Here is an 18202-nt window from a genome sequence, read left to right as displayed (position 1 = left end):
AGGAAGAAGGTAGATAGTAGGTCCTAGAAATGTAGGCTGATTAAAATAAATGGGTCTCTACATGAAACGAAATGGGTGCACCCGTCTCACCCTTTCACAAAGGGGTCCGAGGTGCCTCCAGACTTGACAGCGGTCAGGTTCTTGGCCTCCTTGACCAGCAGCTCCACCATTCCTCCTTTGGGCAGCTTGATGCTGGTCTTCTTTCCTTTCAGAAAGCCTTTCTTCACTGAGAGGAGGAGAGGACGAAAGGGTTCCGTTTATCAACATCTTTAGTCAATTAGTTGAATCAGGTGCGTTAGTGCTGGGCTGGGGGCAGATAAAAAAGAGGGGGTAATTGTGGAGTACCTTGGACCTGGTCCAGGGGTAGCATGAGGTTCTTCTCTGCAGGGATGTATTTAAGAACGACGGTTAGCTCCCCTTTATACTGGAGCGTGGAGTCCATTCTACTGTCCAGCTGCACATAGAACAAACATACTATACTTACAGCATTTACCACTTACATACAGTATAAATCCACACATGTACGCTATTGTCCATCTAAACACAGGATACCTTGGGTTGCAGAGAGTACCACTCCTCCATGTTAGTGTCAAACTCCCAGGAGTCAAATGTCAGCTCCACCTCCCCAAGGAAGCTGTTGTGACCGAAGCGGTCGTGGTGCCACACAGACAGCTGCAATGTCCGTGTCTCCAACTGGGAGTGGCTGATCACATACTACACAGCACAGCACAGGTGAGAGAGACGGATGGAGAGTAGGACTGAGTACCAAAACTACTTTCCTGCCGATGCTCATACAGGAATAAAACACACACATCAGGGCCTTGATGAAGGCTGAAACACTAGCTATGGTGGTGCAGGTTAATGAAAGCTTAATTTCTTTAAATATGAACACCTGCTGCCTGACACTAGTGTTGACACACACTCTCATGACCACAAAAACAAACTCATTACATTTTACTGTCTCCCAAGCTATACACATTTTCATACGTACACACAAACACTCCCTTACCCTAAGGTTCTCATTGAACACAGGGTTGATTGTGTTGGTCTTGATGCTGGTCTTCCTCTTGCTCTGGCGAGACTTGTCTGGGAGAAGGTAAGCCTTCACATAGCTGCCAATGGAAGATAGTCATTCAGCCACACTCCAGAGGAGGACATGTATGCAGGGATCCATATGATCACCCCAGGGCTTCACTAAGGTTACTCTATCATACCATGACTGTCACAGTCATTGTGGGTCATGATGAGTTCACACTTCAGTCATGGATTGGTTCTAGTTGAGCTGATGGTCAGTGACTGTGCTGTTAGAGGTGTGTGTTCTTTTTAAGTGTGAACATGTGATAATTTAGTGTGTGTGTGTTTGTGTAAGCATACAATCTTAGAAAAAAGGATTCCAAAAGGGTTCTGTGGCTGTCCCTGTAGGAGAACCCTTTTTGGTACCATGTAAGACCCTTTTTGGCTCCAGGTAGAACTCTATTTGGTTCTATGTGGAACCATCTGTGGAAAGGGATCTACATGGGACCCAAAATGGTTCTACTAGGAACCAAAAGGGTTCTACCTGGAACCAAAATGGGTTCTTTAAAGGGTTCTCCTGTAGGGACAGCCGAAGAACCCTTTTTGGTTCTAGATAGCACATTTTCTTCTTAGAGTGTAGGTTCTTCAGTGTGTGTGTGTGCCCTTACGCGTCTGTGCGTTGCTTCCTCTCATCCCCATTGGCCAGGTTGCGACACTCCTTCACCAGGACGTTAAGAGCGCCTGTCTTATAGCTGTAGCTGATGTTCAACAGCAGCTCCCCACTCACGTTGGCGTTGCCATAGTCACCGGTCTCACTGTACATACTCATCATACTGTTCAGACTGCTCTGTGAGGAGAAGAGAGGGGGAGAGGGGGCAAGAGAAGGGGAGAAAGGGTAGATAGAATAGAAAGGATAGAGAGAGAAAATAGAGGAGATGGGTAGTGAGAGAGCAAGTGAGGGGTACGAGATAGCAAAATGAGTAAAATAGTGTAATAGAGGAGGGGGGAGATGGGAGAGGAAAATAACATAATGGAGAAAAGAGAAGTAGAGGATTGGAGTAGAGAATCAGAACAGATGAGGGCGAGAGAAGAGGACAGTCAGAGCAGGGGGACATTTTAAAAAGAATTAGAGGGAAAAGGAGGAGAGAGTAAGACAGATGTAGGCGTGGATAGCTTTTAGTCTTTCTGAAGGTAAAAATGCAGAATGGACAGATTGCGTCATTTGATGTGAGATGTATCTGGCAGGTGAATGTAATATACTAATGATGATCTAATTTATGTGATAGAATGAGCCCGTATGAGTGGCAGCGATTGGCGCAGAGCGGCACAGCTTGGTGAAAATATATTAACAATAAGTGGGGCGCACACATGCAAGCATGCACACACAAGAAGGCAAGGACTCACAGTCTCTGCGTCCGAGTCGCCAGGGAGACTGAGGTAGCCCCATTTTCTCTCTGAGCCAGGAGTAGAAGACTAGCAGCCAGAGGAAGAATAGACCCAGAGCCAGCAGTGAGAGGAGGAGATGGAGAAAGGAGGGAGAGAGTAGGGAAGAGAGGTGATACATGTGAAAGTGTAAATAAGACCGAGACAAGAGGAAAGACCCTAAGTACAAGAGCAGAAACCCCAGACAACCCATCACCAGATGCTGTGACACAAAACAGAATCTAGCAGGGTTGCCATGGTGTTTATCAGATGAAGTAGGAACGGATTTGATCTCCTCCGGGGAAAACATGAATAAACAGGGACGGACAAAGCAGGCTGACAGCACCAGTAAATATCAAAGGCAACTACACACAGGTGCTTGGACCAAAGGAACAGGTCCAGGGAGAGCAGTGGATACAATGAGAAGCAGCCTTTTGGGCCTCAGTTATGATTTCTTTATTTAACTAGGCAAGTCAGTTAAGAACATATTCTTATTCACAATGACAGCCTACCCCGGACAATACTGGGCCAATTGTGCACCGCCCTATGGGACTCACAATCACGGCCAGAAGTGATGCAGCCTGGATTTGAACCAGGGACTACAGTGACACTGCTTGCACTGAGATGCAGTGCCTTAGACTGCAGCACCATTCGGGGGTACATGAACAATATCGGAATAATTGTTGCTGTAGATATCTATTTTTTTTTGTGTGTGTGTGTGTTTCCCTCATCCACCCCTATCCATCCCTAGTACAGCCATCAAACATTCTGTTCTATTCATACATTGTTTTTGAGCAGGGAGACTCAGAAGCCAGTCACCATTCATCTGAATAATCTCCTTAATCATGGCCCTCCACCTCTGCTGTTATTGAGAGCAGATCCCACAGCTAGAATTAATGCTGTTAGTCATGTCTGGGGTGAAATCATAAATGTCAGACAGGCAGGGGATGCGTGTCTCTTGTTAACATAGCAATGTCTCAGAATAACACTGAGGGGGTTTCAGTGGCGTAAATACGTAGATAAGCCAGCAATGACAGTACACAGCTAATTGGTCAGTGTAACCTAGTGTTGATTTTTCAGTGTAACATTTCTAGTGTTGATTCAGGTGTTAAATGAACTCTGTAATGGTTACATTAACACGTATAGGTGTAAAAGAATCCCAGTGTTGGTGTTAATAAACAGTGTTAAACCAAATCTGGTTTACCTCAAATATCATCCAGTTTCATGAAAAACATTTTGATTGTTCATGACCTTCAACACTGAAAAGTGTGGACCTGTATAGACACTGGACCAGTGTTAAAAGTAACACTCTCTGTGTTGATCTAACACTGAAGAATTTGCTGTGTATGTCCTTATACTTTAAGTGATGTATATTAAGCCGGTATTTTTTTTAAATCAACCAATCATCTCCTTTATGTGGCAAAATGTGTTATGAGAAAATAAATGTAAATGTTGTGAAGCCAGGTTCTACGAGTGCATAGCATACATACACTACCGGTCCAAAGTTTTAGAACATCTACTCATTCAAGGGTTTTTATTTTTACTATTTTATACATTGTAGATTAATAATGAAGACATCAAAACTATGAAATAACACATATGGAATGATGTAGTAATCAAACAAGTGTTAAACAAATCAAAATATATTTTCTATTTGAGATGCTTCAAATAGCCACCCTTTGCCTTGATGAGAGCTTTGCACACTCTTGGCATTCTCTCAACCAGCTTCACCTGGAATGCTTTTCCAACAGTCTTGAAGGAGCACTTGTCGGCTCTATTTCCTTCACTCTGCGGTCCGACTCATCCCAAATCATCTCAATTTGGTTGAGGTCGGGGGATTGTGGAGGCCAGGTCATCTGATGCAGCACTCCATCACTCTCCTTCTTGGTCAAATAGCCCTTACACAGCCTGGAGGTGTGTTTGGTCATTGTCCTGATGAAAAACAAATAATAGTCCCACAAAGCCCAAACCAGATGGGATGGCGTATTGCTGCGGTAGCCATGCTGGTTGTCACCTTTATTTAACTAGGCAAGTCAGTTAAGAACACATTCTTATTTACAATGACAGTCTACTGGGGAACAGTGGGTTAACTGCATTGTTCAGGGGCAGAACGACAGACTTTTACCATGTCAACTCAGGTATTCAATCCAGCAACCTTTTGGTGATTGGCCCAACGCTCTAATCAATGGGCTACCTTGAATTATAAATAAATCACAGACAGTGTCACCAGCAAAGCACTCCCACACCATAACACCTCCTCCTCCATGCTTTACGGTGGGAAATACACATGCGGAGATCAACCGTTCACCCACACCGCGTCTCACAAAGACACAGAGGTTGGAACCAAAAATCTCACATTTGAACTCCAGATCAAAGGACAAATTTCCACCAGTCTAATGTCCATTACTTGTGTTTCTTGGCCCAAGCAAGTCTCTTCTTATTATTGGTGTCATTTAGTAGTAGTTTCTTTGCAGCAAGTCGACCATGAAGACCTGATTCACACAGTCTCCTCTGAACAGTTGATGTTGAGATGTGTCTGTTACTTGAACTCTGTGAAGCATTTACTTGGGCTGCAATTTCTGAGGCTGGTAACTCTAATGAACTTATCCTCTGCAGCAGAGGTAACTCGGGGTCTTCAATTCCTGTGGCGGTCCTCATGAGAGACAGTTTCATCATAGCGCTTGATTGTTTTTGGAACTGCACTTGAAGAAACTCTCAAAGTTCTTGAAATTTTCCATATTGACTGACCTTCATGTCTTAAAGTAATGATGGACTGTCGTTTCTATTTGCTTATTTGAGCTGTTCTTGCCATAATATGGACTTGGTCTTTTACAAAATGTGGCTATCTTCTGTATACCCCCCTACCTTGTCACAACACAACTGATTGGTTCAAATGCATTAAGAAGGAAAGAAATTCCACAAATTAACTTTTAAGAAGGCACACCTGTTAATTGAAATACATTCCAGGTGACTACCTCATGAAGCTGGTTGAGAGAATGCCAAGAGTGTGCAAAGCTGTCATCAAGGCAAGGGGTGGCTATGTGAGGAATGAATCTCAAATATATATTGATTTGGTGAACACATGATTCCATATGTGTTATTTCATAGTTTTGATGTATTCACTATTATTGTACAATGTAGAAAATAGTCAAAATAAAGAAAGACCCTTGAATGAGTAGGTGTTCTAAAACTTTTGACCGGTAGTGTCCATATGCTATACATACTGCAGTACAGTAACAAAAAACCTGTGAGTTTAGGCTAATGGGCCTGGCTCCAACAAGTGCTGTGTCTATATGTGAGCTCTGCTGTGAGCTGTGTTTGTGACACTGCTCTGCTGTTCCTCAGCCCTGGGGCCACTGGCCCTTTGACACTGTTCACACTCATCCCTCTTCATGGGCCCTTCTGTGTGTGTGTGTGTATATCACTCTGTCTGTCTGTGTGCCAGAGAAGGACAGAGTAATTGTTTTGAGTGTTGTGTGTTAGTGATACCGCAGGGTATTACCGTGGACATAGCGTTGCTCACGCGTCGGCTGGTGGCCTTGCTGTGTGCCGACATCAGAGCATCGATGTCCTCGTCTTTCTCAGCATTATTAAACTCCTGTGGAACACATAAACCATCAGAGGAGACATCAGCCCATTAAATCTCCATGTACATTCTCAGTAAGGAGGCCACACAGTGTCAACATATCGTATCAGTCTGTTTCCAGTGGCAACTTTAAATTCAATCAGACAGGTCAGGACAGAGTGTGTTAATTAGATGACCCACTCATCGCACATGCTGTCTTTGAGCTCTTTGCAAGTGTGTGTGTGTGCGCGTGCGTGTGTGCCAGTGCATGTGTGTGAGTGTGTGTCCGTGCACGTGTGTGAGTCTGTGTCCGTGCACGTGTGTGAGTGTGTGTCCGTGCACGTGTGTGAGTGTGTGTCCGTGCACGTGTGTGAGTGTGTGTCCGTGCACGTGTGTGAGTGTGTGTCCGTGCACGTGTGTGAGTGTGTGTCCGTGCACGTGTGTGAGTGTGTGTACTCACATGTGTAGACAGATCAGACTGTTTATTTAAATGCACACTTATAGTAAATACGGAGGAGTAGTGACCCTAAGCCAGTGGTTAAAATATTTTCCTGCTTCACCACACAGCCTTCAGCCCTGCTCCACAGCCTTCAGCCCTACTACTGAGCAGGTTTTGATGTGAGCCTACACTCTCTAATTAACACCTAACTCGGCTCCTTATTGAAGCTCATATCTCATTCATACAGTTGTGTTAATCAGACAGACCACTGCTCATAGCCTTGATATGGATAGGATGTATAGATTAGAGCAGGGTTTCCCAAACTTGGTCCTGGGGCCCCCCCTAGGTGCACGTTTTGGTTTTTGCACTTGCAAAATAACCAACTCATCGTCAAGATTTGATTATTTTTGCGCTAGGGCAAAACCCAAAATGTGCACCAAGGGGGGGCCCCAAGACCGAGTTTGGGAAACCCTCGATTAGAGGACGTCCACTGTACTGTGCTGTGCACTTTCTGTATGGAGCAAATTTTCCAGTGTTAAATCAACACTGTGAGTGTTAAATTTAACACTGGTCCAGTGTTTATACGGGTCCACACCTTTGAGTGTTAAATTACCACCCTGCTTAGTGCTGACGCCTTTACACTTTGTCAGTGTTAGGGAATTAACACTTTCAGTGTTATGCGATAGCACCTCATATAGTATTTTAACACTAGGAAGTGTGTACAGTTTGCACCAATGGTGTTATTGCATAACACTGAACGTGTTAATTCCCTAACACTGACAAATTATAATTGCGTCAGCACTAAGCACAGTGTTAATTTAACACTCAAACGTGTGGACTCGTATAGACACTGGCCCAGTGTTACATTTAACACTATCAGAAAAAATAAAAAAAATCCCAGTTTAGAGCGTTCGTGATTAACTATTACTTTTTTTGCCTACGTTTACTGAAACCGGTCATATTCAGCGGGTGTTGCGCTTTCCTAAATTCATCAGTTATTCTGCACTCTGGCACACAGACAAGAGTGCTCTGAAATCAGAGTAGACAGCCAGAGTGAATTTGCGAATGCAAGAGATATGCTAACTGGACAAAAGTCGGTCAAGTTCTTGCTATCTAACCAAAACCAACTTTATAAGAGATTTTATTAAAATAGGTTATATTTGACTCAACATTCTGTAACGTACACTAAGACATTGTTGGCGGAACAGACTGATGCAGTTCAGTGCATGATTAACACAATTCACCAATACATTTCTTGGTAGTTCAAAAAATATTGCTTCTAGGTGGTAAATAACAGCTGGCCTGGTACATTGTTTTCTGTCTCCATTCGGGATGCATTGTTTCAGTTTCAATGACTGAATATTTTGGACAAAAACGGAGGAATGTAACTAAGGCTGGGAATGTCAACGCAATCAAACTAGCAAGGGCAATGATCACAAGCAAGCTAGCTAGCTGCTAGGAGGATGTCATGTCATTGGAGGAGTGGGTGAATGACTGACTTTTTCCCCTCATATTGTTTTTCGGTGGCTATATACAGCTTAAGATGCAGGTCTCATTTGGTTAGCTTGAACAACTTTTGTCCAGTTAGCATATCTCTTGCATTCACAAATTCACTCTGGCTATCTACTTTGACGTCTTTGTGCCAGAGTGCAGAATAACAGATGAATTTAGGAACGTGAACACCTGCTGAATATTACCGGTATCAATAAACGTAGGCAAAGAAAGTAATAGTTCATCACGAACGCTTTAGATAACATGTAACAGCCTAACCAGCTCTGCTAGGGCGACTCTAAAATGGTCAGAGTGAGGTGTCTGGAAGCTAAAAGTATGTGACAATTGCTCGTCGAACATCTCATTCCAAAATCATTGGCATTAATATGGAGTTTGTCCCCTCTTTGCTGCTATAACAGCCTCCACTCTTCTGGAAAGACTTTCCACTAGATGTTAGAACATTGCTGCGGGGACTTGCTGCCATTCAGCCACAAGAGCATTAATGAGGCTGGGCACTGTTGGGCGATTAGGGCTGGCTCGCAGTCGGCGTTCCAATTCATCCCAAAGGTGTTCAATGGGGTTGAGGTCAGGGCTCTGTGCAGGCCAGTCAGGTTCTTCCACACCGATATCGACAAACCATTTCTGTATGGACCTCACTTTGTGCACGGGGGCATTGTCATGTTGAAACAGGAAAGAGCGGTCCCCAAACTGTTGGCACAAAGTTGGAAGCACAGAATCGTCTAGAATGTCATTGTATGATGTAGCATTAAGATTTCTCTTCACTGGAACTAAGGGGCCTAGCCCGAACCATGAAAAACCAGCCCCAGACCATTATTCCTCCTCCACTAAACTTTACAGTTGGCACGATGCATTCAGGCAGGTAACGCTCTCCTGGCATCCGCCAAACCCAGATTTGTCTGTCAGACTGCCAGATGGTGAAGCGTGATTCATCACTCCAGAGAACGTGTTTCCACTGCTCCAAAGTCCAATGGCAGCGAGCTTTACACCACTCCAGCCGACGCTTGGCATTGCGCAAGGTGATCTTAGGCTTGTGTGTGGCTGCTCGGCCTTGGAAACCCATTTCATTAAGCTCCCAACAAACAGTTCTTGTGCTGTCATTGCTTCCAGAAGCAGTTTGGAACTCAGTAGGGAGTGTTGCAACCGAGGACAGACAATGTTTATATACTACGCGCTGCAGCACTCGGCGGTCCCGTTCTCCGAGCCTGTGTGACTTAGCACTTTGCGGCTGAGCCGTTGTTGCTGCTAGACATTTCCACTTCACACTAACAGCACTTACAGTTCAGCAAGGCAGCTTCTAGCAGGGCAGAAATTTGACAAACTGACTTGTTGGAAAGGTGGCATCCTATGACGGTGCCACCTTGAAAGTCACAGCTCTTCATTAAGGCCATTCTACTGCCAGTGTTTGTCTATGGAGATGCATGGCTTTGTGCTCAATTTTATACACCTGTCATCTGTCATCCACTAATTTGAAGTGGTGTCCACATACTTTTGTGCATATAGTGTACCACGGCTGTCAGCCAATCAGCATTCAGGGCTTGAACCACCCAGTTTATAATCCTCATTATACAACGGGTGGGTCTAATCCTGGATGTTGATTGATTAAAACCGCAGAGAAATAGCATTGTATTTGGTCAAACACATTTTTTTCAACAGTTTTCTAAGAGCTGGCAGCAAGCTGATTGGTCTGCTGTTAGAATCAGTAAAGGCCGCTTTACCACTCTTGGACAGAATTACTTTGGCTCCCCTCCAGGCCTGAGGACACATACCTTCCTCTAGACTCAGATTAAAGATATGACAGATAGGAGTGGCCATAGAGTCAGCTACCATCCTCAGTAACCTTCCTCAGTAACCTGTGTGTGTGTGTGTGTGTGTGTGTGTGTGTGTGTGTGTGTGTGTGTGTGTGTGTGTGTGTGTTGTGGGGTTAAAGCTACAAACCCATAGGCTTGGCTCTCTCATCCCTTCCAGGCGTTTGGAAGGGAGGGTGGACAATGAGCTTGTCATATCGGATGTAAGCAATGTCCCCACGCGCTCTTGCGGCTTTCAAAGCCGGGAAAAGGAATTTTCTCTTCTGGTGCACAGCTTCAGGATAGTCCTTGTTGAGGAAGATGTGCCCTCAAGATCTTGGCTCTTTCAAGAACTGCTACCTGTCCTTGAACCTCAGGAACTTGACGACTATCAGCCTGGGCCTGTCACCTGGGCCGGTGGTGGGTTTTCCAGTCCTGTGGGAGCGCTCCAACTCAATCTTCCTGTGGTCTATCTTCAGTTTCTCCGAGGTCATTTCCCTCATTTTGTCCACAGACTCCGTCCAGGTCTCATATGGAGATTCTGCAATTCCGTCTACAACCATGTTTTTCCGCCTTGATTGTTCCTTGAGATAGTCTGATTCCTCTGTTATTGTTATCATGGATTCACATACAGAACTAATGTCCCCTCCCTTAAAGATTTACGGATTGTTGTCATCTTGCTGTTCTCCTGTTTCAACTCATCGAGCTGACCCTGGGAGAACTGCAAACTGTTTTTCAGGTCCTAGTTGACTCCACCAGTATCTGGACAAAACACTTGAAGCTATTTTCTTGTTGTTGTAAAACCTGCTTGTAGAACTCTTTTTGTTTGTTTAAAAAGATCCTTCACCTGTGATAGAGAGACACTACTGTGCTCGTTGTCAGAATTTTTTTTAAAAAGTGTCATAATCTTCCTGGGGGTGTATATGAACAGATTTGAATGAGATTTAACCTGTTAAGGCTAGGGGGTGCTGTTGTCACTATTTATGGAAATCGTGTAATTTTTGAAACGACAAAATTCTTGATCGTACAATATGCATATTATTATTATTATTGGATAGAAAACAGTCTATAGTTTCTATAGGCGTTGAAATTTTGTCTCTAAGTGGAACAGAACTCATTCTACAGCAATTTCCCTGACATGGAGTCAGATTTCACACATTTTGGCCCCTGTTCTGGAGTCAGTTTTAAGGCCACTGTTATTCCTATGAGTATACGGACACTGCTTACGTCTTCCCCTGGATGCCTTTACGTGATGACGCTTTGAATGGTATCGATTGCCCAATCACAGCCACTATAAATGAAAAAACCCTGTAGGTAGGAACTCTTTTCTTGGTGCGTCATGAGCGCGGAGGATACCGACCTACTGTTTTTCCAAGCATTAGTGTAGCCAGTTATATTTCTCCGGTCATATTTTTACTCGTTATAGGAGTTAAAAACATCATAAGGTAGTTAATTTAAAGCGTTTTATAGCAATTTATATCCGTTTAGTGCGATTTTGGGACATTTATTTCTGAGCCACTGTGAATCTCTGGGCACCGTTCCAGTTCATGCCGAACGCAATGTGCATTTCTGCATGGCAAGAGGACAGCTTTCGACCAAAAGACGATTAGACCCAAGAAAGGATTCTTTGACCAAGATTCTGATGGAAGAACAGCTCAAAGTAGGAACAATTTATTATGATAAATCGTGTTTCTGTCGAAAAATGTTAGTGGCTTAGGACGCCATTTTTTTTGACTTAGCTTCGCTTGGCGCAAACTGTATTGAAAAGTAAGGATAATTTAAAAAATTTAATTCCGCGATTGTATTAAGAATTAAATTGTCTATCAATCGCTGTCCACCCTATATTTTTTAGTCACGTTTATGAGTATTTATGTATACGACTAGATCACTGTCTAATATGGCGCACGACATGTTCTGACCAGCTGGGCTACTTTTCTCATTATCTAACCATGATTTTGGTGGCTAAATATGCACATTTTCGAACAAACTGTATATGTATGTTGTAATGTGATGTTACAGGAGTGTCATCTGAAGAATTCTGAGAAGGTTAGTGAAAAAATTTATATATTTTGGCGATGTTTACGTTATCGCTCTCTTTGGCTAGAATCAATGCTGGGGTAATGTTTGCACATGTGCTATGCTAATATAACGATTTATTGTGTTTTCGCTGTAAGACACTTAGAAAATCTGAAATATTGTCTGTATTCACAGGATCTGTATCTTTCGATTAGTGTATGCTGTGTATTTTTACGAAATGTTTGATGATTAGTAGTTAGGTAAACACGTTGCTCATTGTAATTATTCTAGTCCATTTGTGACGGTGGGTGCAATTGTAAACTATGACATCTACCTGAAATATGCACATTTTTCTAACAAAACCTATCCTATACCATAAATATGTTATCAGACTGTCATCTGAGGAGGTTTTTTCTTGGTTGGTGGCTATCAATATCTTAGTTTAGCCGAATTGGTGATAGCTACTGGTGTTGGTGGACAAAGAAAAAATTGTGGATTATGCTAATGTGTTTAGCTAATAGATTTACATCTTTACATATTGTGTCTTCCCTGTAAAACATTTTAAAAATCGGACATGTTGGCTGGATTCACAAGATCTGTGTCTTTCATTAGCTGTATTGGACTTTAATGTGTGAAAGTTAAATATTTTAAAAAAATATTTTTTTTGAATTTCGCGGCTCTGCCTTTTCAGTGGGGGTGGGGGGGGGGGTGTGTGCCGCTAGCGGCACCCCGGGGCTAGACAGGTTAATGTTGCTAAAATGCTGTCAGTTTCACTTTAACACCAACACTGGGGTTATTTTAAACCAATTACACCAAACACTTACAGAGTTCATTTAAAACTCTTGAAGCTAGGGGGCAGAATTTTTATGTTTGGGAAAAAAAAAATCCCATTGTAAAGCTGCCTATTTCTCAGGTCCAGATGCTGGAATATGCATATAATTGACAGAGTAGGATAGAAAACACTCTACAGTTTCCAAAACTGTCCAAATATTGTCTGTGAGTATAACAGAACTGATTTTTCAGGCGAAAACCTGAGGAAATCCAACCCGGATGTGACTTCTATTTTGAAAAATCACTGTTCCATTGCCTGCCTTTCGTGCATTTAAAGGGATATCAACCAGATTATTTTTCCTGTGGCTTCCTCAGGCTGTGAACAGTCTTTAGACATAGTTTCAAGCTTTTATTTTGAAAAATTAGCGAGATTTATCAAAACGCGTCAGTGTCCCTCCATTAAATCTGTCGCGTGACACTCGTTGCTCGACATTTTCTTTCTCTCCAGTATTGAATAGTTTACAGTCCGGTTGAAATATTATCGATTATTGATGTTAAAAACAACCTGAGGATTTATTATTAAAAATGTTTGACATGTTTTTACGACCTTTACGGATACTATATGGAAGTTTCGTCAAGCCTTGATGACTTGCCTAAGGCTGTGGAATACTGAACATAACGCGCCAAACAAATAGAGGTATTTTGATATAAAAAAAATCTTTATCGAACAAAAGGAACATTTATTGTGTAACTGGGAGTCTCATGAGTGCAAACATCCGAAGATCATCAAAGGTAAGCGATTAATTTTATTGCTTTTCTGGCTTTCGTGACCAATCTACATGGCTGCTAGGTGTTCTTACTGTTTTGTCTAGTGATCGATAAACTCACAAACGCTTGGATTGCTTCCGCTGTAAAGCATATTTTCAAAATCTGACACGATAGGTGGCTTAACAACAAGCTAAGCTGTGTTTTGGTATATTTCACTTGTGATTTCATGAAAATAAATATTTGTCGTTTTTTATTTTTATTTGGCGCTCTGCAATTCAGCGGTTGTTTACAAAAATGATCCCGCTAAAGGGATCCATGCGTCAAGGAGTTGTTTAACTCCTGAATTAACACTAGAAATGTTACACTGATGTTACACTGTTACACTCAACACTAGGTTACACTGGGCAATTGGCTATGTGATTATATTGCCATAGAGATTGACATAAAATATGGGAGCCTTTAATGTGTTGATGTAATTCTTGGGTTAGGTGAGTGGGTGGAGTGTGGAGGTGGACAAGAAGTACGAAAGAGTGTGTGTGTGTGTGTGTGTGTGTGTGTGTGTGTGTGTGTGTGTGCGTGTGTGTGTACGTACCGTGTCATTGAGCCCAGGAACAGAGTGGCTCCTCAGACTGAGGGCCTCATCACTGGCAGAACCAGGCACAGACAGGTCCACCTCAGAACGACTACGATCTAGTGAGCGAGAGAGGCAAAGTGAGAGAGATGAGAGGAGGGAGTGACAAGGTATCACCTTCCCACAGCCACACATAGAAACAGTTCTCCTCAGTACTGTCACAGCCATGCTTAATGACACTAATTGGAGTTGTTATGAAATGCTAATATGTGACAGAGCACCATATGCTGCTACAACAGCCAGCTGTTCCTGGGTAAGATGAGAAAGGTGTCTGAGTAGAGAAAGGGGGAAAGAGAGAAAGGGAGGAGAGAGGAAACGTAGAGAGGGAGATAATGAGAAACAAGAAGAGGAGAGTGTGTGTGAGCGTAAAAGAGCAATGGAGAGAGAGAGGAAGAGAGGAGTGAGGAGAGAGAGGAAGAGAGGAGTATGAGGAGAGAGAGAAAGAGAGAGAGGGTGAGAGCAACATAAAAGTGCTACAACTCTCCCTGACGATCAAAGGACTAGGCTCCAAAGCTCCCAATCTAAAAGAACACCTCCTAACCTTCTGAAACACCTCCATAAAAACTATGATATTAAAGGCTTCATCTTCATCTTCTTCATTGTCCCCTATCAGATTAAATCTCGGGAAAAAAGTAATTGAATTTGTTATCTGGAATTTGTGAAACAGAGAGAATCCTGTCTCTCTCTATAGGTGTTCACATACACACATGGTGGAGGTGTGAGGACTGTGTTGTCATGACGATACCTGAAGACACAGAGGCCCTGGAGACAGCGATGGTGGGGGTAGCGGTGCCAGGCTCCGTCCTGCCATGCCTGGTGACGGTTTCGGCCATCTTGTCAAACACGCTGTCGCTGGAGTGGAAACTAGCCACGCTCTCTGCTCCGTCCGGCTGCACACACATATACAGACACACACACAGAGGTGTGTTAAAAATCACACATTCTACATTTACATTTACATTTAAGTCATTTAGCAGACGCTCTTATCCAGAGCGACTTACAAGTACATACAATCATACTTTTTTGTACATTTTTTTTGTACATTCTATGAGCGTGTTTGTGTTTATTTAACCTATATTTAACTAGGCAAGTCAGTTAAGAACAAATTCTTATTTATAATGACGGTCTACCCTGGCCAAACCTTAACCCGGACGACACTGGGCCAATTGTGCGCCGCCCTATGGGACTCCCAATCATGGCCGGTTGTGATACAGCCTGGAATCGAACCAGGGTCTGTAGTGACGCCTCTAGCACTGAGATGCACCACTCGGGAGCCTATGAGAGCATGAAAATGTGTTATTGTGTGTATTTGTTGGGTTGCTGACCCTGACCCTCCTGGTCTTGCTGCTGGGTGTAGGGGACCTGTCCCTCTCCAGGGTTTGGGAGCGCCGGTTGTTGGGTACAGTAGGGAACTCTAAGGTCTCCAGAGCCACAGCACTACCCCTGAGGAAAACACAGAATACAAACCATCACATTACACATCATACACATTGGAATAACACATGAGATTCTGATGATTAGGGTTAGGTTTTGATCAGGGTGTGAACATGAAGCAAAGGTTTGGGTTTGGGTTTGGGTTATGGCTAGGGCTGTGGCGGTCACAACATTTTGTCAGCTGGGGATTGTCAAGCAAATAACTTTTGGTCTCACGGTAAATTACTGTTAATTAACATAAACATATTTAGCATCTCCTGGCTTCCATACATAGCCTACAAGCCACTGATGCAGACCTTTGGAACATCTATATTTTAAAAAGTCTAATTAATCCATATAATATAGCCTTCACCATAAATCCATTATTTATGTTAGACATGTATAAAGAAACTTGATAAGAAGAAAATGTAGTCTCTTCAGAAGAACAGAATAGCATACTCTGAGTTGTCAGAATAGCATATTCTGAGTTATCCTGATCTGGCTATGTCAAATGGCTGTGAGCTACACTAGGTCATTTAGCAGACAAGATTTGCTTAGAATTCCGTGGCATTATATTATTTTATAGTATGAAGAATACAATTGAACAAACCTGAATAAAATAGAAAGTATGTTTTCTCCAAATAATTTGAGGAATGTGCACATTCTGTGTTGAGCAATTAACAAAGAAATTGGTACTCCTACAGTTGGGCAAAAAAGTATTTAGTCAGCCACCAATTGTGTAAGTTCTCCCACTTAAAAAGATGAGGCCTGTAATTTTCATCATAGGTACACTTCAACTATGACAGATAAAATGAGAAAAAAAATCCAGAAAATCACATTGTAGGATTTTTAATGAATTTATTTGCAAATTATGGTGGAAAATAAACTTTTGTTATTGACCAAATACTTATCTCAATACTTTGTTATATACCCTTTGTTGGCAATGACAGAGGTCAAACGTTTTCTGTAAGTCTTCAAAAGGTTTTCACACACTGTTGCTGGTATTTTGTCCCATTCCTCCATGCAGATCTCCTCTAGAGCAGTGATGTTTTGGGGCTGTTGCTGGGCAACACGGACTTTCAACTCTCTCCAAAGATTTTCTATGGGGTTGAGATCTGGAGACTGGCTAGGCCACTCCAGGACCTTGAAATGCTTCTTACAAAGCCACTCCTTTGTTGCCCGGGCGGTGTGTTTGGGATCATTGTCATGCTGAAAGACCCAGCCACATTTCATCTTCAATGCCCTTGCTGATGGAAGGAGGTTTTCACTCAAAATCTCACGATACATGGCCCCATTCATTCTTTCCTTTACACGGATCAGTCGTCCTGGTCCCTTTGCAGAAAAACAGCCCCAAAGCATGATGTTTCCACCCCCATGCTTCACAGTAGGTATGGTGTTCTTTGGATGCAACTCAGCATTCTTTGTCCTCCAAACACGACGAGTTGAGTTTTTACCAAAAAGTTATATTTTGGTTTCATCTGACCATATGACATTCTCCCAATCTTCTTCTGTATCATCCAAATGCTCTCTAGCAAACTTCAGACGTGCCTGGACATGTACTGGCTTAAGCAGAGGGACACGTCTGGCACTGCAGGATTTGAGTCCCTGGCGGCATAGTGTGTTACTGATGGTAGGCTTTGTTACTTTGGTCCCAGCTCTCTGCAGGTCATTTACTAGGTCCCCCGTGTGGTTCTGGGATTTTTGCTCACCGTTCTTGTGAGTCCCAGATCGAGGGAGATTATCAGTGGTCTTGTATGTCTCCCATTTCCTAATAATTGCTCCCACAGTTGATTTCTTCAAACCAAGCTGCTTACCTATTGCAGATGCAGTCTTCCCAGCCTGGTGCAGGTCTACAATTTTGTTTCTGGTGTCCTTTGACAGCTCTTTGGTCTTGGCCATAGTGGAGTTTGGAGTGTGACTGTTTGAGGTTGTGGACAGGTGTCTTTTATACTGATAACAAGTTCAAACAGGTGCCATTAATACAGGTAACGAGTGGAGGACAGAGGAGCCTCTTAAAGAAGAAGTTACAGGTCTGTGAGAGCCAGAAATCTTGCTTGTTTGTAGGTGACCAAATACTTATTTTCCACCATAATTTGCAAATAAATTCATTAAAAATCATACAATGTAATTTTCTGGATTCTTTTTCTCCTTTTGTCTGTCATAGTTGAAGTGTACCTATGATGAAAAGTACAGGCCTCTCTCATCTTTTTAAGTGGGAGAACTTGCACAATTGGTGGCTGACTAAATACTTTTTTGCCCCACTGTATATGCTTAATTTAAAGTTATTAATGTGACTTTATTTGTTCTAAAAACGTTGGGCTATATGTTTTGATTTTTAGTACATTGTAAGGCTGCATGATGTGACTAATGATGATTTGAAAAAAAGTTGCTTGAAAGGCATGAGTTCTGCTTAGTTTTTTTATACAGGCTGTCATTCACAATTTGAGAAGCACTTGATAATGCCTGAAATTGACCAACGGCATCCCCTTAGTGTGGCCGTAATAAACCCCCCAAAAATCCATGCCTTTTGTGGCCAACCTCCCTGAGTGCTGTGTGATCCAAAGCACCTCTCACTCACAGGCTACAAGTGAAGACAGACACATCAGGGACGCAACTTCGCGCGTTAATATCCAATTCCGAGGTGCATATTAAAGAACTGACCACATTTACTTTTCGTCAGTCATCAAGATGAGTAGGCCTAACAAACAGCAAGAGCACTAGCCTATGTCAATCTACTATCCCCCATAGTACAAAAGTTGACCTATTCTGTGCGAGAAATAAATATTCCAAACATAGTCTGGGACAGTTGTGGGATGCGATCGATCCCAAATTAATACAACCACTAGCATCAAAAAAACTTTTTTACA

The 18202-nt window shown here is 42.7% G+C and overlaps 1 protein-coding gene across 2 annotated transcripts in view; it reads right to left on the bottom strand.

Moving 5' to 3' along the window:
- Positions 1–18202, bottom strand: part of LOC129816798 (synaptotagmin-like protein 5) — a 76013-nt gene that overhangs the window by 2668 nt on the left and 55143 nt on the right. The window contains exons 6-15 of one of the 2 annotated variants that reach the window (XM_055871696.1): positions 15254–15365; positions 14668–14812; positions 13884–13981; positions 5939–6034; positions 2419–2487; positions 1683–1861; positions 1010–1112; positions 553–714; positions 346–454; positions 91–226 (exon numbers count right to left, since the gene is read on the bottom strand). In XM_055871696.1, coding sequence (XP_055727671.1) covers positions 91–226; positions 346–454; positions 553–714; positions 1010–1112; positions 1683–1861; positions 2419–2487; positions 5939–6034; positions 13884–13981; positions 14668–14812; positions 15254–15365 — 1209 coding nt within the window. Of the gene's footprint in view, positions 1–90; positions 227–345; positions 455–552; positions 715–1009; positions 1113–1682; positions 1862–2418; positions 2488–5938; positions 6035–13883; positions 13982–14667; positions 14813–15247; positions 15366–18202 lie in introns of both variants that reach the window. The other variant, XM_055871695.1, reaches the window with a different exon arrangement.

The sequence above is a fragment of the Salvelinus fontinalis genome, chromosome 19, assembly GCF_029448725.1.
Source record: "Salvelinus fontinalis isolate EN_2023a chromosome 19, ASM2944872v1, whole genome shotgun sequence".
NCBI classification, from domain to species: domain Eukaryota; kingdom Metazoa; phylum Chordata; class Actinopteri; order Salmoniformes; family Salmonidae; genus Salvelinus; species Salvelinus fontinalis.
This window is presented reverse-complemented; position numbering and strand designations above follow the sequence as displayed.